The sequence below is a fragment of the Balaenoptera musculus genome, chromosome 7, assembly GCF_009873245.2.
Source record: "Balaenoptera musculus isolate JJ_BM4_2016_0621 chromosome 7, mBalMus1.pri.v3, whole genome shotgun sequence".
NCBI lineage: Eukaryota > Metazoa > Chordata > Mammalia > Artiodactyla > Balaenopteridae > Balaenoptera > Balaenoptera musculus.
The window spans coordinates 79,302,061-79,326,464 of NC_045791.1; the positions used below are offsets into that span (position 1 = coordinate 79,302,061).

The 24,404-nt window shown below is 37.4% G+C and overlaps 1 protein-coding gene across 7 annotated transcripts in view; it reads right to left on the bottom strand.

The window, feature by feature from the left end:
• Positions 1–4,091: 4,091 nt before the first annotated feature.
• The window catches only part of ALS2 (alsin Rho guanine nucleotide exchange factor ALS2), an 88,652-nt gene continuing 68,339 nt past the window's right edge, over positions 4,092–24,404 (bottom strand). For 4 of the 7 annotated variants that reach the window (XM_036857362.1, XM_036857360.1, XM_036857361.1 and 1 more), the window contains 14 exons: positions 24,086–24,250; positions 22,836–22,947; positions 22,546–22,623; positions 18,692–18,825; positions 17,665–17,832; positions 14,067–14,184; positions 12,976–13,133; positions 10,876–10,998; positions 9,812–9,988; positions 9,058–9,103; positions 8,782–8,843; positions 8,052–8,201; positions 7,715–7,811; positions 4,092–4,850 (listed from right to left, as the gene is read on the bottom strand). In XM_036857362.1, the coding sequence (XP_036713257.1) occupies positions 4,740–4,850; positions 7,715–7,811; positions 8,052–8,201; positions 8,782–8,843; positions 9,058–9,103; positions 9,812–9,988; positions 10,876–10,998; positions 12,976–13,133; positions 14,067–14,184; positions 17,665–17,832; positions 18,692–18,825; positions 22,546–22,623; positions 22,836–22,947; positions 24,086–24,250 (1,699 nt within the window). In that variant the 3' untranslated portion in view covers positions 4,092–4,739. Of the gene's footprint in view, positions 5,444–7,714; positions 7,812–8,051; positions 8,202–8,781; positions 8,844–9,057; positions 9,104–9,811; positions 9,989–10,875; positions 10,999–12,975; positions 13,134–14,066; positions 14,185–17,664; positions 17,833–18,691; positions 18,826–22,545; positions 22,624–22,835; positions 22,948–24,085; positions 24,251–24,404 lie in introns of all 7 variants that reach the window. The other 3 variants (XM_036857367.1, XM_036857366.1, XM_036857364.1) reach the window with 2 other exon arrangements.

Consider the following 24,404-nt stretch of genomic DNA (forward strand, 5'->3'; position numbering starts at 1 on the left):
CAGAGCAAACAGGTGAGTCTGACACCAAACCATCATATTCAGGCAACTTCTTAAAATGCTTCTCACAAACCATATGTTCTTGGTGAGGCAGTACGAATTAAACAATGATGCTATGTGTGCATCGTAGGTGGACCACAATTCTTCCGTATTTAATGCCCAGATGACAGTGTGCCCAACCAGGCCTATCCATGCAGCAGATGGGGGCACTAGAGACTGTACGTTCCTGAGATGAAATTGTGAGAGAAATTTACAGATAGACTGGTTTCTATAACGAAGTCTAATTATTAAAGTAACTTCTAATCAATCTACAGCCAACCCAGAGCTACACAGATAACTCATTCATATACTCTACAAGGCTCATTTTGGCTAAAAGTTTCTCAGCCACTGAAGCATAAACAGTAATGTTCATCTCCACAACTTAGCTGAATTCTGAAAACAGTCGTCCTCAGCTTCCTGTGACAAATTTGCTAGGAGCTGAATTGTGTTCCCTCCAAATTCAGGTGTTGAAGCCCTAACCCCTCAATGTGATGGTATTTGGAGATGCGGCCTTTGGGAGGTAATTAGGTTTAGATGAGGTCATGATGGTGGGGCCCTCATGATGGCATTCGTGCCCTTATAAGAAGAGACACCATAGAGCTTCTTCTCTTAATCTCTCTGCCACATGAGGACACAGCCAGAAGGAGGCTATCTTCAAGCCAGGAAGAGGGACCTCACCAGAACCCAACCAGGCTGGTACTGTGATCTCAGACTTCCAACCTCCAGAACTGTGAGAAATAAATTTCTGTTGTTTTTAAGCTGCCCAGTCCCTGGTATTGGCCCAAGGTAAGCCAAAATTTCATAGAAGGAAACCTCGGAAAATGGTTTTCCCTCCTTCCGGGTGGCAAAGAAAACTGTTGCAACTTATCGTCCTCATAGTACTTATGCTTATCCTTCACGATTCCCTTATGCGTTCACCTGTTCAGTCTCCGGCTCCCGTGTGGGTCAGGTCTGGAGAGCGGACACTTTGCTTGTCTGTTCACTGCTGAATCCTCAGAAGTAAAAGACTGACACCTCCCCAGGGAGCCCAAGGACAGCTGGGACATCAGTCCTGAGACAGGAGCAGCTGGACTCAGGAGGCCTGTGCCTTCTTCTCCTCCTCAGCCTGGTTATATCGACTTCAACCTCCTTCCCCGTCAGACTTGGAAATCGGGGCTGACAGATCTTGGAGGCAATCAAATGCAACCTTCATTTTACAGATAAGGAATTTGACACTCAATGGGGTATTCAGTAGATTTCACAAGCAGTAAAATCAAAAGTTTTCCTCTTTTGTTTCCATATTTAGTCCTGAAACATGCTAGTCCCTGGCAAAAGTCTGTGGTGTCCCTTCCTTGCCTGCCTTTTCATGACTGTCAGTTGAGCCTTGGCTATTTCTGCTGTCTTGAGAGAGAGAGTTCTTGATTGAGACTGTAAATAATAGTCAACCATATGCAATTCCGAACTGATTAAGTAACACAGGAAGTATGGCCAGTTCTTATCATTAACTAAGAAGCTGCATTAGTGTTACTGATACCTAAGGAATTTCTCCTAAGCGTTACTTTAAAAATCAATATTTCTAGAAGACTGCTAAAAAGCAGTATATATGCACAGAGTGATTCCAATTTGTAAGCATTTTTTATGTTTATGATAGAATATTATACTTAAAAGGTGACAGTGGTACGACAAAATGGTCAATAATCTCTGGTTTCCAAAAAAAATCAGTATTTCTATAAACTTAAAAATATAGTGATTACTATTAAATGCCACACTCCTTACCCGTATTATGCTCATTTTTCAAAACAATGCTTTCTACTAGACAAAGCCTGAAAAAGCACTTGAAAACTTGATGAGAAATGGCCTGTACAAAAATGGCTAGCTTCCTCTGCATCAAAATGCTATTGATCAGGACTAAGACAAATGCTCAGTTTTACTCAGTCTCCATGGCAACTTATTATTCCATACTTAAGAAATGGTTTCTCACAGCAAAACCTGCTCTTTCGAAATCACAGAATTCTCCATATAATTTGAGATACGATGAAACTAAAGCATTCAAATTTACCCATAATTTTATTTTTAGCTCTTAAAAATTGACAGAAGGGCAGACATTTATAGACCTTTCTGGTAACTCGGGATCATTTGGCAGCGTCTCTTACCTGCAAGACTGCAAACATGCAATGCTGCTCCTATCCAGAGAAAAGCTTCAGCAGAAAATACCAGTGGGCTATTTGGTGCCAAAGTCACCTCACTGTTCTAGATAAAATCTCTGCACATCCTCTTTGATTTAATCCACAGAAGCCTAATCCAGCCTAACCACTAAATTACTCTTAAGCCTCCCGTCACAAATCTTCCTAAGGATTCCTTGCACTGAAAAGTCCAATTTATATCATTTCAAACCTTCACTTCAGTATTTTCTGATTGCCAGCACATAGCTAACACCAAAAAAGATATTTTTGTTGACTATTTCAGAATAAGACACCCCAAAATAGACAATAACATTTTTATTTTCATCTAATGAAAAACTGATAACCTGAGAGTAAGCCGATCTTATTAACCTTATTTTCTCACATTATGATGAGGAAACAAGGGAAGACTCTTCAGCCAGTAATAATGAGACTTATAAAAGATCTCCTTCTGGAAGGTCCCCTACCAAGGTACTATTATGAACCTAATAGCCCATTCTCTATCTCAGATGGGAGCCACTTCCTTTCTGAAAATTTTATATTGCAGGGAGGTGTCAGTGGGAAGAACATTTGGAAGTAGAACGAGAGAAAGGGTACAGCTGACAGCAAGGCAAAGGGTAAAGACCAAATGGCAACTGTTAAAGGTTTATCAGCCCTTTTATCCTAAATTAGACATATGGCATTCCTTTGTTCTCTGTTATAGATGAAAACACAAGCTGGGAATGTGATACACTTGTGACTGTTTTGAGCACAGTGTATTTTTTCAAAAGCACTTAATTTTATTAAAAATTTTCATTTTCAACTCGCTTTTTACTTTACGAACTTTTAATGCATAACCCAGCTATGAAATGACATCTCTGGCAGCTGTAGTAGGAAAGAGCACTGAAGTTAGACTAGGAAGTTCTGGAGTCCCAACTCTGACAGCGAGCCAATCACCTCCTCTCCTTGTCTGCAAAATCAGTGGAGTTAATACCTTCCTCCACAGGGCTGTGGGCATTCACCATGCATGTGTAAGACCTAGTAAGCTGCTGGCATGAGTACTAGGTATTTTTATTTGCAGGCATTGGCCTGGTGACTTACAGGTTTTCCCCCCAAGGGAATTAACATTTTATAGTTTTAATATGCTTTCTGAAAAGTATAAATACAGTATGAAGAGTCAAGTATTGGGACAGCTGCTTCAAGACTCCAATAAAAGGATGAATTATAACATGTTTCTCTTAGAATTGAGATAGCTTACTATCACTTGAGAACTTTTCAGTGGGTTTCACGTTTTTCTCTGTCAATTTCCACAATTACCCCTGTCTCTTCCTCTAAAGGGATCAAAGACATTCAGTAAATTTGCCTTTAGAAGCCAAATGTGGAACTTGTGTGTTTATTCCAAAATCAAAACAATTCCTAATGGAAATGTAAAGTGTTTAACATAAACTAATCTTTAAGAGTTGGTCCCTTTCCAATAATGGGCAGGCACATTCTAGTAAACACTCCTTGAGAAGACATTACAACTGGTATATAATTAAGTAATGCCTACCATTTCTAGCCAAAATTTTAAATCCTCCATTTTCCCTTCCTTGAATCTGTTTAGGAGGAAAAAAAATTTAACCTGTAACTATCAAAATATGTCTTTTATTCAAAGAAATAATAGTACCATTTCTTTTAAGACCCTTGACCTCAGTTTATTAGGGTCAGAAAGTTAATTTGTTGTCAGCAAAGGTGCTGTAAGTTTATGTTTATTTTAAAGAGAGAGATCTCTAAAACCCCAGTGGGATCTCTGAGGCCGTACAAAGAGGCACAGATTACAATGCAGGCAACTCCCCTCCCCCAAAAAACTAAACTTGGACGTCTTTTAAATTTTTAGTTTGCCCTGTGTCATTTCTTTCGCAATCATAAACAACCTCATAAACATGAATGTTTTTTATTATGAAAATTGCTGTTACATTACAGCCAACATTCCAAAACAGTATTTTAATAAACACTTGTCTTGATTATAAAGTAGAGCAGAAACCATGATCCTTTTCCAAAATCGATTAACATCTGCAGATGTTAACACAAAGGAGGAGGAGGACACTCCGTATGCTCACCCTGGTGTGTAGGAGATGAGATGGGGAAGAGCACCTATGTAATCCAAAACAGCTACTAGTGTTACTTGTACGGTATAAACCAAACACTTACAATAGGACATTAAAAAAAAAAAAGTGCAAAACACTAAAAGGTTGAGGTGTCACAACACTTTTGAGATGGGAGAAGCCAAAGCGAGTTTCCTTTTCCTTCCCCTCTGTGAGTTCAGTGCAAGGTACAGGGAAGAACCACAACACTAGGTCAAGGATGGATGCAGTTCTTTGCCTCTGTATCTTCCAGTCTCTAGTTCTGCTCCAAAACACAGCCTGCATGCAAAAGCTCTTCAGGCTCTCATTCACAGGCCCCGGAATACAGCGTTTGCACACAGATGAATGAGGTTCTGCAGCAGCTCAGAGTCAGTGTCTGAATTCCAGTGTATTCACTCTGTAGCATTGTAAGGAATCCAAGAACAAAATTCCTATGTTCTTTCTAGTCGGGAGGCAGAAGACTCCTATTTGGATGTGCTCCAGGTCTGGGGTCAGGGTGTGGTAGAAGTAACTGCACAGAACCTCTCCCATCATGAATACCCTGGTGGGAAAGCTTAGAAAAAGTTAAAACTTCAGTTTAAAAGTTCCTCTTTCCCCTCCCTTAGCAAAGAAGCATGGTGCACACACGACTGCGAGGAATTTTGGAAGGCATAGTGTGGCTACTATAGTTTCAAGTACAATCTGCTCCTTGCAAAGGGGTCTGGGGTAACTGCAGGCAAACCAGAAACTCAAAAATATTCATCAACCTCTTTAATGTAAGAAGCTATACTGAGAATTTTTTCTTACAACTTCATGAGCTGGCATACTCTTTACTGTAGGAAGGGGTATCCTCTTTTTTCCAACAGCAGATGTATGACATTTGGGGAACTTAACACAGGCCAGGGACTGGTCTAATCTGATTTCTACCTCCTTTCCAATCCTCCCTTTAAACTATACAGTCTTTTATTCTGGGCTCAGAGCTCCGATCATTAGCAAGGCTCAGAAATAACAACCAAAATGATACAACGTCCTAATTTCAACACTGTTCTTTTTTGCCACTACAGGAAGACGCCAGATGGTGCTAAAACACTTTGAATAGATAATCCAGTTGTCAAGCTGTTATGCAGCCTAGTTAAGCTTCTCACGCTGGATCTGGTAGTAACATGCCTGAAAAAAAGTTCAAAACCATTTAAAATTTACTTTAAAAGAAATTACATAAATATAACAATGCACATGGGACTAAGAAAGGAAATCCTTGATTAATGCTGATAGCTCAACAACAGCAGTTGCTTCCATTTTCCCGTTTTCTTGCAGTCCCCCTACCCTATCCCATGTCGATTTTGCCAAGTTATAATTAGTAGAAATAAAATTTTGTAAAATTCCCTCTGATTCTAAAACAGACGAAAAATTTTTAACAAGCTGTATAATATTCTTCATTAAGCAGAAATACCTTAATTTGTTCAGCCACTATTGACTGGACATGTAGAATATGCTGATGATCAGTATAAGGTACACAAACAACTACAATCAGAATCACCTAGCATGTCTGATAAACATACAGGTGAAGATTAAGCATCATTCCAGACCTAGTGAGTCAGAATTTCCAGGAATGCATCTTTAAGAAGCATCTCCAAGTGATTCTGAAAGTATCCAGGTTTGAGAGTTCCACTACAAAGAACACTTCATCCAAATAATACACAGTGTATTCCATTCTTTAATTTCTTGGGATAAATCACTAGGAGTAGGACTACTCAAACCCTAGAAACATTTTTGACGTTGTTGATATAAATGTTAATAACAACTGTTTTCTAAAAGGGTGATTTATTCTTTATCAGCAATGTGGGACTAATTCTGATTTCACTATAACCCCACCAGCCCTGGGTATAACTTTATAACATTTTTGCTAATTTAGCAGGGACAAAATGGCACTTTCTTTAAATCGGCAGTGAGGTTGAGCGTTTTCTTTAGGAATTTTTTTTTTAATTAATTAATTAATTTATTTATTTTTGGCTGTGTTGGGTCTTCGTTTTCTGTGCGAGGGCTTTCTCTAGTTGCGGCGAGTGGGGGCCACTCTTCATCGCGGTGCACGGGCCTCACTGTCGCGGCCTCTCTTGTTGCAGAGCACAGGCTCCAGACACGCAGGCTCAGTAGTTGTGGCTCACGGGCCTAGTTGCTCCGCGGCATGTGGGACCTTCCCAGACCAGGGCTCGAACCCGTGTCCCCTGCATTGGCAGGCAGATTCTCAACCACTGCGCCACCAGGGAAGCCCTGAGTGTTTTCTTTTATATAAATATATTAATTCATTTCTTCCTTGGTGATATGTTTAGAGATGATCTTCATATAACATAAATACTAATAATGTAAGTCATTGGTAGCCAATATTTTCCCCAGTTGCCCCCTCTCTTTTCAGTTTATTTATTATAAATGTTAATGATATTTAAGTTGAAAAGTTTAAACAATTAGCCCAAGCCAGAAACCTGATATTAAATTCTAGTTTTTTCTCATTTTAATTTGCCTGTCTTTTCTTCTGTCTCCCTTTTTGTATATTTAAACCTTACTAAGGCATCTGTAATTCGCTACGTGAGTGATTCCACCCTGATGCCACCTTCCCTCCAAAACTGCTAATAAGCTCTTCCAATACTTTGACCATTTATTATATAATTCTCTTTTCCATTTTTGTTTGATGTTTCCATTTTCATATGTGAAATTTTTATTATAATACTCCCTATATGGGAGCTATCCCTTCCACTAAGGTATTTGTGTATTCCTATGACAGTAACATACTATCTTAATTATTGTAATTTCATAACACTTCATTAACTGACACAGTGGATCTGTTCTGCCTCTCTTTTTTTCAGAAGTGTTTTTGCCATTTTCTATTTGTTATTCTTCCAATAAACTTCACAATGATTGTATCAAATGCCAAGAAAAATCAAGGCAGGGGAACTGAAATGACTTCCAACAATCCCTACAGAACACCCAGATCAGAGAACCTCATTTGTAACCTACTGGTTACAATAAATGGGAAAGAAAGAAGATGCGATTCATATTCATTACATACCTACTGCCTTCTGTGTTTTACCTTAATTCCATTAAATAGCTCTAATGTTGAATGTTTTTTTGGACACTAAGAATTCTTTCTGTTTCCTTTTTAAAGTTACATTTATATAGATAGTCTACATTTATAAGGATCTGTAACGATTTGAATGATCAACTTACAGGGAAGATTGGGTAATGAATAATTTGCTTTAGTATTTTGAGAATGATTCTACTTTAACATGTTATCATATTTTAAAATATTAACAGTATGTGCTCTAAAGGCACTTAATGTTTGCATTAAGGTTTTATATAAAAGAAAGGTTAATGATAGATTCATAATATGGTAAATGAAGGAGAGATTTTAACATAAAAAAATATTAAATAATAGCTATACTTTACCTTCAAAGTGGTGAACATTATACCCTGTTCCCCATGCTGAAGATATGGGTCCATCAGATCCTCGATGAGGTGTACTTCAGAGCCTAAATTCCTAATCCTGCCCAACAAGAAAAAGATATTGAGTTATTTCCATTTATATGTACATCCTACTTCCGAATCTATTTGAAAGGAAAAGAGCGAGCAGCTCAACAAAAAGGTAACACCGTCGTGAAAAGGGTTAACAGAAATGGATTGTTTTTGCAGTGGGGGAGCATGTTCCTGTCATCAGCTCAGAAAAGCAAGGGGCAGACTTGTTAAAATAACGTCACTGATATTAAAGTCAGAAGAGATTGGTCACCTGGCCCGTAGCACCACATATAAGAAAACAGGAAACAAATCATCCATGGACCACAAGAAGTCTTCCTGAAGTGATGCCAGGACACTCTGAGAGATCTCTTCAAAAGTCTGCTGGATGACTTTAAGTTTGTCTGATGGGGTAAATGTTGTGCTGTTGTTAAAAAAAAAATTAAAAAATAAAAATAAATGACGAAAAGACATCCTATGGTTTTCTTAATAGAGCCATTTGATACTAATTGTTTGATACAAATATACCCTCTTAGGGCTCACGTGCCTTAAGTTGGATACATCAGGCAAAAGGAGTCACTGGAAGGGATGATCTCTGTAATCCTATGGTCCTTTGAGGAAAGAAGCCTCCAACTATCAATGGTTCACATGAAAGAATTCACTAAGTCATAGATCATCTCCTTTTACCCATGTGGAATCTTATTTTCCTAATACATGCTCTTCTCTGAGTAAGAAGTTTGGTTAATTTCCATTTGGCTAAAGATACGATTATGTAGATAAATTACTGGGTAGGTTCTCCACCACTTTTGAAAATGCAAGGGCCTTGTAAGAGCAAAAGTTAACCCAAATGTCTCAGAGTCTTTCTGATCTTCAAGCTGAGTTTGACACCATCTTGGGGGGTTGGGAGGTGGAGTTAGAGCTTAGGTAAAGATAAGAGCTCATCAGTATCTTAATAGACTAACCGCTCCTTTGATTTATGTAATTTTCAACAAATTAGAGATTACCTGATCTGCTGTAAACATTCTACAGCTGAGGCAAAACAAGCATCTTTTGTGGTTGGCAAAACCTGCAAAAAAAGAATTTATAAAGGTCAAAGAGGAAAGCTGTCTTATGCAGCAACAAGAAACATAAATGATACCAATGGCAGAATGCAGGTCTTCAGTGAATAACTCATGCTTGGGTATTATATTACTGAAGTAAAATAGAAACTGTTTTGCTATCTCGAATCCCCCCACACCAAATAAAAGCGTATTTGCTGAGGAAACTAAAATCCACTATACCTTTTTACTCTCTCCAAGGATTGACAAGGTCACTGGCCAAAATTTCCTAAAACAAAATCCATACATTGTTAATACAAGTTGTTCCTTATGGTAAATTAGTCCCCATAAAAACAGTTAATGACTAGATTGACTTCCTTGTCCCCATTTAAAGTAACTATTCCACAGTTCCTTCATTTTTACTATTAAACCATTCCACTGAAAAAATTTACTTTCCAATTAAGGCTCATTCATTTTTTTCTGATAGCACAAATATATAATTATTGGGTGCTGGGGTGATCAGTTTTATCCTAACACTTCTAGAAAGTACAATCACTTAGTATTTCCTTGGACTAACAAGAAACAATGCCCTACAACAAAAAAGGGCACTTCTAAACTTTTAAATGAGAAATTGTAGATGGGGAGGGAGGGGAGAGAAGAGAAAAGAAGGGAAAGAAGAACGCCAAAGATTGAATGCAATTAACTTTCTGAAAATGTGAATATATGTATTTTGCTTTGAAGAACTGCAAAATATCAGGCAGGATAACTCAAATTATTTACTTATATTCAGAAGAATACTCACATTTCAAACTCGTGTCTAAAAACTATCAGAAATAGAGATTTTAAAACATCACTATTTTGCTGAAGACAGATATGCGATAGGTAAATAAACTGCAAATCATATATACAATTAGATATCAAAGTACCAAATTCCCGATAATGCTGTTTGCACGTTGAGTTAAAACAATTAGGTTCCATTCATAATTACTGTACTGACCTCTGCACCCCGAGGAAGCCCAAAAGAGCAACGTCTGGCTGCTTATTTAGTCGGAGAACACATTCCCAGTAAACATCCTCCTCCCGATCATTATCCAGGGCATAAAGCATGAACAGCGGAGGGTAGAGCCGAGGTAGGAGCACAGGAAGCAGTAACCCAGAACCTGTTACCACGTAACTACAAAATATTGGAGGGAGAGGGAGGAGCATTAACCTTAAAATTGAAAACAGAATCAAACATGGAGCTTTATTTTCTAGAACTTGAAAGTAAAGATGGGAATTTTTGAGTAAGGAAGCAGTCATATTCCTTCTTGAATGTAAGGAGTTAACACGAGAAGTCTACCTATGGCCCCAGAGTTTTGTCTTGGGCCAACTGTGAATTCTTATCATAAACTCAAAATCTAACTGAAAGCCCACTCTGTTTCCATTTTAAGGCTGATTTCTCTGTTGTCCTAGGGCAGAATGATTTACTTCGCTCAGTGGCCTTTGTGCCCAGTCATTTGTAGTTACAGTTTCATGGGGTTTGGCTAACAGAACTTGAGACCTAAAAGGAACCTCAGAGATCACAAAGTCCAGCCATATTATTTTATTTATTTTTTAAAAATTTTTTATATTTTAAATAAATTTATTTATTTATTTATTTTTGGCCGTGTTGGGTCTTCACTGCTGCGCACAGGCTTTCTCTAGTTGCAGCAAGCGGGGGCTACTCTTTGTTGCGGTGCGCTGGCTTCTCATTGCAGTGGCTTCCCTTGCTGTGGAGCACAGGCTCTAGGTGCGCGGGCTTCAGTAGTTGTGGCTCGCGGGCTCTAGAGCGCAGGCTCAGTAGTTGTGGCGCACAGACTTAGTTGCTTTGCGGCATGTGGGATCTTCCCGGACCAGGGCTCGAACCTCTGTCCCCTGCATTGGCAGGCGGATTCTTAACCACTGTGCCACCAGGGAAGCCCCCAACCGTATCATTTTAAAAAGAAGGAAACAGATCCATAGAAAACTTCTCCTGGGATTCTTTGCATAAGATCACTTGGTGCCCACCCCCTTTCTTCACCATCTCCACCCAGCTCCACTCACCCTGGCTCTGGTGATTCAGATCTGGAATCTGACTTCCCAGTGCAAAAGGATTTTCTTTCAGTTGGCAGAGGAGCAGAGAGAGGAATTGTGGTGCCCTCTTCAGGAAGCTCAGGAAATAAGAACCTAAGGAAGAATAAAGAATATCATTACACAATTACAACTCTAGAGTGGATAAAAAGAGTAAAAACACATTTCCATTATTTAATCTTTTAAGGACCAATAAAACCAAACTTTCTATCAACTAAATAAGTCAGTTTCCTTAGAGTCTTAACTGATGCTTCTTACAGGATAAAATTAAGAATCTAGCTAATGAATAACACCACTAAAAAATCTATTTGTTCTGGTTTTTTCTGTCTAGTTACTAAAGAATGAACAATTCTGATCTATATTATATATGTTTTTCTTACTGGCAAATCTCATCTGAGGTCTATGTGTATTGACTCTTCAAGAAGAGATCATTGTTTTCAGAATATAAACAATTAAATGTCCAACATTAAGAAAAAATGAAAACTCAATTCATGCAAAAATTTAAAAATTTTTTTAAAAAGCCAAGCTGTTGAAAAACTTTCCCAAATGATTGAGCTGCTAAATTGTTGAGGATTTTTCCCTAGGCGTTGAATTCTCCCTGGATTTTATTTCCCACCTCTTGTATGCAAATGGTAGATTCTAACCATAAACAAGATTATTGTCCTCTTTATTTTTACAGACTTAAACCTTAACTCTTTACAGGCAGTTTGCAATCTTCTGTATTTTTGTAGACTTTTACCATGCCCCTGCCTCGATTTTATAGTAAACTATAAAGTTCAGGAAACTTACCTTCATTTCACCCATCTAGCTAATGTCAGAGCTGAAACAATCCTAGCCCAGTGATCTCTTTAGTAGATAACACTGCCCCCTCCAAACTGAAACATTTCCAAATGCATTTATCAGTTTTGAGGCTAAATAATATAAGGAGGTTTTTCTGGGACAAATTCATAAACTTTTGTATAACTATCTCAATACAGTATTTACTTGTTGGCTTAAACCCAGTAAAATATCTTGAATTTCATAAGTTCCAAACTTGCTTGCTGCCTGAAACTCTCCTTCGAAAAGATGCTTGCTTGCTTTCTCACCTTCTTCAAAGTCTCTGCTCAGATATTACCTTATTAGTCATGTCTCCTTGACCTTCCGTTTAAAATAGCAGCATCTCACCTCCAGCTCCATTCTCTTCCCCTCCATCACATGAATCATCATCTCACATATTACATATTCTGTTTACTCTGTCCCCAGTAGAATGGAAGCCCCATGAGAGTACAGATTTTCTCTCTCTCTCTTTCTTTTGGGGGGGTTGGTTTACTGATAAATTCCTCCAAGGGCCAGAATGGTGGCTAACACATAGATGCACTCAAACATTTGTTGAATAAAGTGAACAAACAGGCTGTTGTCAAGGAATAGGACATAAATACTCAGGGCTAAAACTTCACATTAGACTTTATCTTCTCTGTGGTTAGGCTTTAGAGACATGATTTTGCCTAGAGATTAAATCCAAATAAGACTACTATATTTCATACCAACATTGGTATTAAAAAATTTTATTTTAGCCTTCTATTATACCCAATGAGTAAGAAAGACATAAAGGGGCTTCCCTGGTGGCGCAGTGGTTGAGAATCTGCCTGCTAATGCAGGGGACACAGGTTCGAGCCCTGGTCTGGGAAGATCCCACATGCCACGGAGCAGCTGGGCCCGTGAGCCACAACTACTGAGCCTGCGCGTCTGGAGCCTGTGCCCCGCAATGAGAGGGGCCGCGATAGTGAAAGGCCCGCGCACCGCGATGAAGAGCAGTCCCCGCACCGCGATGAAGAGTGGCCCCCACTTGCCGTAACTAGAGAAAGCCCTCGTAGGAACCGAAGACCCAACACAGACAAAAATAATAAATAAATAAATAAATAAAGTAGCTATAAAAAAAAAAAGAAAGACATAAAGTTACAATGGCTAACGTCCATCTTTTTTTATAGTTATAGCATAAACACAAAGTAAAAACATGCTTTCATTATTTAATCTATTGAAGGATCTGTGGCATAAAACCATTTTCTTGATGACTTCAGTGAAAAGATCTCTCACCTCACCAGCTGGAAAATTCGCTTCAGGTAGGATGTAATCTCCTTCACAGCCTCCTGCAGCAGCCGGCGGTTGGCTCCCACACCCACATACGTCATTCTATACACTGCAACCAGTGTCTCCACGAGCCTGCCCAGTGGGTGCAGAGGAGTGTCGCAGGCCTGAGCAGCAAGAGAATCGACGCAGCCAGTCAGTGTGCATTAACAGCAGAAACAATTGATCGATCAAAAAGAAACACTTTCATAAATGATGAGCAATTTTCAAACTGTCAAGAGTCTACTTTTGGACCAGGAAAATTTAAATACTTCAACTTTTCTGAAAGTGTTGAGTCTACCCAAATTATATGGAGTCCCTATTCTTAAAGAATCCTTTTAACATTTTGGGAAGATAGCTTTGGATATACTGATAAAGAATATTAAAAGAAAGGTTCTAAGGGAATTCCCTGGAGGTCCAGTGGTTAGGACTCCACGCTTCCACTGCAGGGGGCACGGGTTCGATCCCTGGTCGGGGAACTAGGATCCCAAATGCTACATGGCACGGCCGAAGGAAGGAAAAAAAAAAAAAAAGGTTCTAACATACCTTAAATGTCATGAAAAGTATATGAAATGTTACTTTCCAGAAAACTGAATAATGACAGTTGATTATGCTCTGAAACAATCACTGTTCAGTTCCCTTGATTTCTCCTAATACTCCTTCCTGCACCCCCATGTCAATACATGTCATTCTTTAAATTGTGGGCTGATCTCACAGGGTTTGAGAAGGAAGCAAAGACAGCATAACCATGGGGTGAGGGCAGCATGCTTTATTTATACAATCTCTAGTTTGCTAACGTTACAAACAAAAAGCCATCATAAACTCTGACCCCAGATGTCCAGAACCCCCTTGAACACTTTACAAAACTTATAAAGTTCTATCACAATAGGTCAATCTTTAGGGAGAAATGTGCTTTTAGTAGTCAGAGAACTAACGAAAGACATACCTCAAAAGCAAAAACAGGATATGAGTAACAATAAACTGTGAGTACATTTGAATGATATATCATGTCAGTTGTATCATTAATTCACAAGACTGGCATGGTTTTGACTCTTGTTTACCTTTATTAAATATTTCTTGATGTCATCATATTTCTCCACAGAGAAGGCACCAACATGCTGAGGAATGAATTCCAAACTCTCTAGTGTCTGAGTCTGTGAACGACTTAATATCTCTGGACTATAAAAAGAGAAAAGAAAGCCTATCATACATTTCAAGAAAGCAAGATAATTGTGAGTGCACGTGAAGCGCAGTCACCAACTCAGGATGAAATGGAGCATCCAGCACAGTGTTCAGCCCAAATGTGTGCATAATTGGTAACTGACCTGCTGTTAGGTTCATGTAACAGTCATTCAAAGTAGCATTTAATGTTACTCCACACCAACCACAATAAATTAATGAAGATGTTGCACCAACAGAAACCATGGTGTTGGAAAACACTACAACATTAGCTTGAAGAGAAAACTGGCGATAGACTTGTTAGTGATAATAAAAATGGAATAAAGGGGAGAGGGAGAGCTAAGGATTAAGGAAAATAAATCAAATGGCAAAGGCTGAAATGGAAATGAGCTCAAGAAGTAAGGAGATAATGCGGATGCCACAACAGTGGTGCGGTAAGCACGCAATGGGTAAAAGGGAAGCTCTGGATGAAGAGGCTAAGATAAAACACATACTAGTCATCAACTGAAGTTTTTGGTAATGGCACTCTATTAGATTACAATCAATGAGAAATTAGAAACAGTGCACAATTATCATTATGATACTGGTTTAGATAAACAAATAAGACCTTTGTGGCAGCAATGTGGTTTTATACAAAAGTTCTTTCATTCTTACTTATTGGAAACACCCAAAAAGAGTTAACCAAGGTTAACTGTAGGGCTCAAGTCTCAATGTCTATGCACATGGGCTCTATCAGAGAAGGGTGACCAACTGCATCCCACACAAGGGCAGGTCCACAGCTTTAATCAATCCTGAGAGTTTCCATTTTTTCTACTGATAGAAAGAGTAGGAGGTAAAAATTATAAACTTCATGAATGAAACACTATAATCAATTCCCATTTATCCCAAACACAGGAAAAAACAAAACAAAACCTTCTTCCTATACTGTAGGGATTAGCAAGTTCTTTAGATATGAATGCTAGTCAATGCCTGCAGAAGTGACTGGCCAAGTTAAATAAGGAAATATGAAGAATGGCAGATGGAGAAAAACAAAAGCAGGAAAAAGGAAAAGGAGAAAAGGGAAGAAAATAAGAAAAAAGTAGAAAAAGAGAAATGAAGAGTACGTCTGTAATTTTTCTTTCAGCACTTCAAAATTGTTGTGCGACTTCCTTTTGACCACCAAGGTTTCTAACGACAAATATGCAGCCATTTGAATTGCTGTTTTCATATACGTAATGCAAAATTTTGCTCTATCTGCTTTCAAGATTTTTTCCTTCCAATTTGAATGTAACGTGTCTGTACATGGATATTTGGTTTTTTCTAGGATGCCGTTTGTTCAGCTTCTTGAATGTGTAGGTTTATGTCTTTCACCAAACTTGGGAACATTTCAACCACTATTTATTCAAATATTTTTTCAGCCCCACAATTTTTCTCCTTTCCTTCTGGGATTCCAAGGACACAAATATTAGACTCTCAGGTCCTTAGAGCTCTATTCACTTTTTTTTCACGTTCTGTTGTTCATTTTAAATAATTTCTACCAATCTATTTTCACATTTACTGACTCTTCTGCTGTAATCTCTAATCTGCTACTGACCCCACCCAGTGATTTTTAAAATTTTGGTTACTGTATTTTTCAATTCAAAAATTTTGATTTGGTTCATCTTTATATCTTCTATTTCTTTGCTGATACTTTCAATTTTAATACTTGTTTCAAGGATGTTTGCAATTGCTCATTTGAGCATTTTTATAATAGCTGCTTTAAAGTTCTTGTCAGATAATTCCAAAATCTATGGTAGGGGGTTGTTGATGTCTATTGATTGTCTTTCCCCAAATGAGTTGAGGTTTTCATGGTTCTTTGATTGCCATGTAATTTTGGTTTATTTCCTGGACATTATGAGTATTATGTTACGAGATTTGGGGTCTTGTTTATATCCTAATGGAGAATGTAGCCATCCATAACATAGTAAACATAGTAGAACTGAAACTGTTATCTTTACAAGGACCTGCTTATAAAGTTGGCCCTTGGCTGGTACCTGGGAACTAAGCTTTCTAAAAGTTCCCTATACTAATATGAAACATTTCCTAACTGATAAGGATATTTTGCTGTCCATAGACTGTACTAACAAAGTGATTTGTGGTGAACATCTGCTTCCTTCTGGGACTATGGAATTTTGGTAGTTGCTAAGCACAGGATGCCTATGTGACTAGTCCCCAGTAAAAATCTGGGGCACTGCATCTCTGATGGGCTTCCCTGAGCAGAAACATTGTATATGTGTGGCTGCATTTTACTGCTCTGGGAGAGAGTGTGCTCTGTGTGACCCCTCACAGAAAGGACAGAGCATGGGAAGCTTGCACATGGGTTCCTCCAGACTCTGCCTGTGTCTTCTTCCCTTATGATTGGGCTGTGGAGCCTTACTGTGTTGCTGTAATAACTCTTAGCTGTGAGTACGACTATATGTTGAGTCTTATGAGTCTGTCTAGTGAATCACTGAACGTGTAGGTGATCTTGGGAATCTCTGAAACAGCTGATACTTTTGTTTCAGCCATCTGTGGGCTGTGGTTCCAATGTTAGCTCACTTCTCAAGGGCTTTGCAGTCCTATCTGGGTCTGTTCTGTGAGTACCACTGAGGTGTTAGTCTGGGACCTAGGTGGAAGTCAACTTAGTAGCTGAGTTCTCAAAGTGTTTGGCTGATTCAGATCAAATCCACACATGCAGGTCTGGGGTGAATCCAGGAGTTCATAAACAACTTTACAGGGTTGCTTTCCAGAGCTCCTCTCTTTCCATGACCTCCCCAGCATTTTCTGATTCCCCTTGTAGGTCCTCCAGCCAGAAACTGCCCACTTCCATGAAGTGGTAGGAGGATAGAGAGAGAGGCCAAAGAGCAATGAGGTTTGGCCAGGACTCTTGGACCTGATGATCCATCAAGGGAGAAGAAGGGTCTACTCCTGCAAGAGTGCTGGCTCCTGCACACATCCTGTTTCATGGCTGCTCCAGCCGCAGCCATCACTGCCCCTGCCACAGAAGTGCCTGCAGACTGAGGCATGAGAAAGGGGAGAAAGAGGAGAGAGAGAAAACCCAGTGTACCTCCTCCACTCTTTCTGAGCTTTAGGAAGTCTCTTTTCTGCATCTTGAGCCAGAAACAGAGGCGTTTTTCTGGATCTCTGTCTGTCTGCACCACAGTGCTTGTTTCTAGTTTCAGGTTATACTGGGTTTAGGATGAGGAATATTGAAGTTAAGAATTCAGCTGCTCTTCCCCAAAACACCTGCTGATATTTACTTTTCAGAGTTTCAAATAAATGTCCATGCATTCTGCCTAGGTTTTATAGTTGAGTTCAGTAGCAAATACAAGGAGGTGTGTTTTATCCATCCTTACCCAGAAGTACATAATTGACTTTTAAGTTATATTTAAAAACTAAATGTGGGAAGCCTTGACAACTTACTGGTTTTAAGTTTCGTCTTCCTACCAGGCTCTGCCCTATGCTGGGCAGGCATTCACGCACCTGTCTCTGTGTTGGCGCCGACTGGTAGTCAAGGCCACAGCAATATTGTCCCACGCTTTCCAAACTTCCCCTTGGCCTGGGTTCTCACAGCCGAGCTGATGCCAACATTCATCAAACACGGCTTTCCACTTCTCATCAGCCGGCACTGCCAGGTTTCCAAGCTTCCTGCTAATAAGGTCACGTCAGCCTCTCATTAATCACTTATTTTGTGCAAAAACCCAGAAGAACAGAAACTTTCTAATATACAACTGCAAATACTTCTGTGACAAAAACTGCCTAAACTGATGGTGGTTCCATTGTTTAAAAACTGAATAAAAATTTAAATGGATGGTTTTTAGCTACTTAGTGTTTATTAGATACTAAAGTATATGAATTAAGTAGGAAGCACATCAGAACTGACTCCTTTGCTTTCTACATTTCCACAGAATTGGTGTTGCAAAATTGATCCCTGCTAAAATGAGGACTTTCTGTGCCTTGCACATCTCATACTGAGAACTGTGAAATGCATTACATACTGGGTTCTAAAAATACTAAGAATAAACATGGTACAGAAAGTATATGAAGCTCCTGAGATGCTATCAAAATACAAAAACAAAGCTAAAGCTGGAAACAATAAAGGGAAATAAACATATGCCAAAAACTTGGAGGAAAAACATCATACACTTAAAGACGCTGACTTTTCCCAATATATGCAGCGTATTAGTGTATATATAGGATTGACCTTTACTTTTCAAAATCAAGTTGTGCAGGGCTTCCATTTAAAATCTCTCTTTCAATCAACTTGGATACCTGCACCATTAACAGTAAGATTATTCCCACACACAGAACTTTCATCATTTTAAACATTTAAGCTCTACAGCTATAAACTAAGCCAGCAGTTTCAGTTTACAATTCAAGGTTATACATTGTTTAAAGAAAAAAAGAATTAAAAAACTTGTCCTGCATTTGAAATATTAACCAGCTTTGATAAAAGCAAGACAACTCAAAACATTCAATAATTAATCCATAATTAACACTAGTTACTCACAAAACTTTAGGTCTGTCTTTATCACTCTCATACAGACTAGGCTTACAGTACGTTCCAGTGATTTTTATCCCAGATCCCCATTCTCCACTAAAATAACCTTCAATGTAGTCTCCATTTGGCAAAGTCAATGTTCCCTAGGTAAAGTCAGAAAAAACGTGGAATTAGAGGAAATATTTTCAATCTTAAAAATCAAGAAAAAAAAGCACTAAATGGTTAACATTTTCATTTTTAACTAGTCCCTAATTCTTTTTAAAAAGGTGTATGTACATGCATGTACAAAAAGTATATGAAAACAATCCATGGATTAAAGAAAAATCACAGGAAAAATTGGTAAAATATTTTTACCTGAATGAAATGAATACACAACTTATCTAAATTGATGTGATGCTACTAAAGCAGTACTTAGAGGCAAATTTAAAGCTGTAAACATTTATATTATAAAATAAGGAAGATCTCAAATCAGTAATCTAAAACTCCACCTCACAAAGTTAGAAAAAGCAAACTAAACCCAAAGCAAGGAGATAATAAAAATTAGAGCAAAAATCAATGAGATAGAAAACAGACAAAAATGAATGAAGCCAAAAGTTGCTTCTTTGAAAAGATATACAAACTTGACAAACACTTAATAAGACTGATCAAGAAAAAAAGACACTTAACTAGATCAAGAAAAAAAAAGAGAAGACATAAAATTACAAAATCAAGAAATGGGACATTACACCAACCTTACAAAAATTAAAAAGGTTAGAAGGGAATACTAAGAGAACAACTTTATGCCAATAAATTAGGTAACTTAGATGAAATAGAAAAATTTCTTAAGAGGAACAAATTACCAAAAGTGCCTCAAGAAGAAATGAAAAGTCTGAATAGACTAATTAGAAGTAAGGAAATTAAATTAGAAATTAAAAATCTTCTCACAAAGTAATGCTCAGGCCAAGATGATTTCACTGGTGAATTCTCTAAAACATTCGAAGAAGCAATAATAACACTAAGGCTTTACAAATTCTTTCCGAAAATGGAGAAGGAGGAAACCCTTCCCAATTCATTCTATGAGGCCAGTATTACCTCAGTACCAAAGACAAACATCATGAAAAAAGAAAACTATAAACATAAATATAATAAATACCTAATAAATATAAATGTAAAAATCTTCACCAAAATATTAGCATTAATTCTAGCAATATATAAAAAGGATTATATGCCATGACTAAGTACGATTTATCCCAGGAAAACAAGGTTGCTTTAACATCAGAAAAGCAGCCAATATAATATGCTGTATTAATAGCATAAAGAGCAAAAACCACATAATCATCTCAGTAGACACAGAAAAAGCCCTTTGACATAATCTAAAACCTGTTCATAACAAAAACTCTCAACAAACTAGGAATAGAAAAGAACTATCTCAATCTGATGAATCTATGAAAAACCTTTAGCTGCATTATACTTGATGGTGGAAGATTTAATGCTTTTCCCCTAAAACAGGGAAAAAGGCAAGGATGTCCACTCTTACCACTTCTATTCAACATCTACTGGAGAGTCTAGCCAGTGCAGTCAGACAAGGAAAAAAAATCCTTCCAGATGGCAAAAGAAGAAGTAAAACTGTCTTTATTTGCAGATAACATGATCCTGTATGCAAGAAATCCATTTAAAAAAATCCTACTAGAATTAATACATGAATTCAGCAAGGTTTCAGGATATAAGAACAAAATACAAAAATCAATTGTATTTTTATATAATAGCAATGAACAATCCAAAAATAAAATTAAGCAAATAATTCTCTCTATAATAGCATCAAGAAGAATGCTTAGGAATAAATTTAACCAAAGATATGCACACTGAAAACTACAAAACATTGCTGATAGAAATTAAAGAAGATCTAAATAAATGGAGGGACATTCCACATTCATGGATTGGAAGATTCAATATTATTAAGATGGTAATTCTTCCCAATGATCTGTAGAGTAGACTTGATCTGTAGAGTAAAAATAATCCCTATAAAAATCTCAGCAGGCTTTACTGCAGATTTTAACAAGCCAGTCCTAAAATTTATATAGAAAGGCAAAGGATCCAGAATAGCCACAATTATTATTAAAAAGAACAAAGTTGGAAAACTTACACTTCCTGATTTCACAACTTACTAGAAATCTATAGTAATCAAGACAGCATGGTACTGGCATAAGGAGAGACATGTAGATCAATGGAATATAATTCAGAGTCCAAAAATAAACACATTTTATAGTGAATTAACCTCAACAAAGGTGTCAAGAAAAGTCAATGGGAAAACTTGCTGAAGCAATTGGATTCCCACATGCAATAAGATCAATTTAGACTTTTAATTCACATCATACACAAATTACCTCAAAATGAATCATAGACCTAAACATAAGAGCTAAAACTATAAAACTTTTCAAAGAAAACACAGAAGGAAATCTTAGTAACCTTGAGTTAGGCAAAGATTTCTTAGATATGAAATCAAAAGCATAATTCATCATAAAGTTTTTTTGATAAACTGGACTTCATTAAAATTAAAAACTTTTGTACTTCAAAAGGCACTATTAAGAAAACAAAAAGACAAGACACAGACTACAAGAAAATATTTGTGAACCCTGTATCTGATAAAGAACTTGTATCCAGACTATATAAAGAAATCCTTAAAATTCAATAAGACTATAAACAAGCAAATTCTTAAAATATCAAAATATTTGAATATACATTTCATCAAAGAAGACAGATGAATGGCTAGTAAGTACATGAAGATATGCTCTATAATGAGTCTATTAGTCATTTAGGGAAAGTCAATTAAAACCATATCACTTCACACCCACTAGAATGACAAAGAGGAAAAAAAAATAAAAAATACTGGCAAAGATGTGAATAAATTAGAATCCTCATACACTGATGATGGGAATGTAAAATGATGCAGCCACTTTGGAAAACAGTTTGGCAGTTTCTTAATATGTTAAACATCAATTTTCCATACAACCCAGCAACTGCACTCCTAGGTATCCACCCAAGAGAAATGAAAACACATGTTCACACAAGAAGTTTTAAATGTAAATGGAACAGAAACAGACTCACACATACAGAAAACAAACCTGTGGTTACCAAAGGGGAGTGGATGGTATAAGGACAAATTAGGGGTATGGGATTAACAGATACAAACAACTATATATGAAATAGATAAGCAATAAGGATATACTGTATAGCACAAGAAATTATCCCCATTACCTTGTAATAACCTATAATGTAGTATAATCTGCAAAAATACTGAGTCATTATGCTGTACACCTGAAACTAACACAATATTGTAAATCAACCATATTTCAACTAAAAAAAGAAGAAGAAGTTGCAGTCAACTTCAGTATTCATAGTAGCCCAAAGTTGGAAACAGTCTAAAGTTGGAAATAATCCAATGCCCATCAAGTGGTGAAGGGATAAACAAAATGTGGTTTTTATTCAGTAATAAAAAGGAATAAAGTACTGCACATGCCACAATATAGAAAAACCTCAAAAACATACTAAATGTGAGAAGCCACAGGGAAGAGAATACTTGCTGTATGATTCCAATTATATGAAAGGACCTGAAAGGGCAAATCTATAAAGTCCATCAGAGGTTGTCTGGGACTGGAGGTGGAACCAGGGAGTGACTGCAAATGGGCAGGAGATGGTGAAGGAAATCTTTTTGGGTGATGGAAATGATCTCAAACTGGATGGTGGTAATGGTTGCACAACTCTGCGTATTTACTAAAAATCATTGAAATATATGCTTAAAACAGGTGAATTTTATTATAGGTTAGCTTTTTAAAGGTCAGGAAAAATTAGTAAAAGATTATCAGAGAAAGAAAGAAGTTTCCAACCTTTCCACTCAGGGTCCAATCATCTGAAAATTCTCCCTCATAGATAGTATCATCTTCAGAAAGTAAAACTCCATTTCCCTATGTGAAGAAACAAAACAAAAATCACAACACATAAAACACACAGTAACTTAGGATACCCACAGTCACATCCCCCAGAGCCTTACATAATCTTAAGACAAGAAAAATAGTACTAGGAAAGGTAGAACACTAATAAAAAGATGAGTTAAAAAGTTAAGGACATAGGAGTTTCAAAAAGTCAACAGTAACTATATGTAAAATATTCCACTCACCATCATTTTATTAAGGTGGAAGTTGCCTTCATAGTATAATCCAAACTGGGTAACTACCACACCATTCCCTTGACATACATCATCTTGCCACATTCCCATGTACTTCTCCCCTCTGCAAAGAAATAGGAGAAAAAAAAAGAAATGAAATAAAAAATCAATGATGATAAAGATGAGGTGGGAGAAAAACAATTATCACATGGGAGGTACCAAGCATCACCCCTAGGTTGGTATCTGTTCCATTTCTCTAGTCAAAGTGGTCAACTCTGTCTCCTCAAACATGGGACAATGTGATTGTAAAATATATCCCACTCAGAGCAATGTTCTCTCAGGAATTTAACATTATATTCTACCAGACATAGATCTGTATATACTTCCAGTACTTCCTTGATAACCTTAAAATATTTAATTAATGCCAAGAATTCAACTCTAAATAATGTCATCAAAATGAGTCACTCAAAAGGTAGGCTCAAACCTATGCACAATATTTTCTCACCCAAAAGTTTACTAACTTAAAAGAAATGGGATTTATCATAAAAGAAGGTTCATTCTTCACCTACTGAAACGTCGAGAAATCTTACTAATCTCCACTAAAAAAAATAAAATTAGTACAAACTGCCTGTTAAATAATCATGGATTTTAGTGATAACAGCAAAAATTTTTAAATCACACATTATGACAATAATATGAGAAGAAGAGTATATATTTAGTCCAAAAGCAAATCAGGCCAAACCAAATACAGAGGCAAAAGAACTATATTCCTCCCCAAGTTAATTGAATTTAACCAAGCTTGATTCCTGGGTTGCTGGCATGGTTACAAGTCTCTACCCTGATAGGAAGACCTAGGCAGAAAGGTGTTTAGATACTATCCTATGACCCCAAAAGGGAATTTCCATTGATCCTCCTAACCTTTTACTCCTGTTACCTACTGACTGCATTAAAGGTTTCTCTCTGTATAACAGTCAAAGGTTTGGTAGCCTCTTTGAGACACTAAAAGCTTTTTATGTGTGAAGCTTTAAGGAAAATGGTACCAATGTTAATTTTGAATGATCTTGATCTTGTAAAGAAGTAACCTGTTGTTTGGTTCACAAACAAATGCATAAAATGACACCTGACAACTCTGTCTTATTAAAAATGTTCGAAGTACTGTCAAATTAAGGTGCTCAGCCTTCATAAAAACATCAGTTTTTGGAGAAGTAGAGGAATCTTATCCTCTCACGCTAAACTGTGAGATTAGAAGCAGGGTACTGTACCTAGTGATATCATCAAAGACACCGTATCCTGCTTTCTTATCCATTACCCACTGGCCAATGAACATACTGGGAGAAGATGAAGTCAACTTTCCACTTCGTAGGAGACCATGACCATGACGCATGTTATCTTGAAAACAGCCTTCAAAAACTTCACCAGAGGCGTAACTGTGGTTAGAAAGAATGAATAAAGATCACAAGCACACTGAGTTCTGATGCTCATTTTTACAAAGTTTAGGAAATTCAAAATTATACTCATGTCTCACTGGTAGCTGTAATTATTTGTTTATATGACTATTTTTCACCAATCAAAAAATCTCAT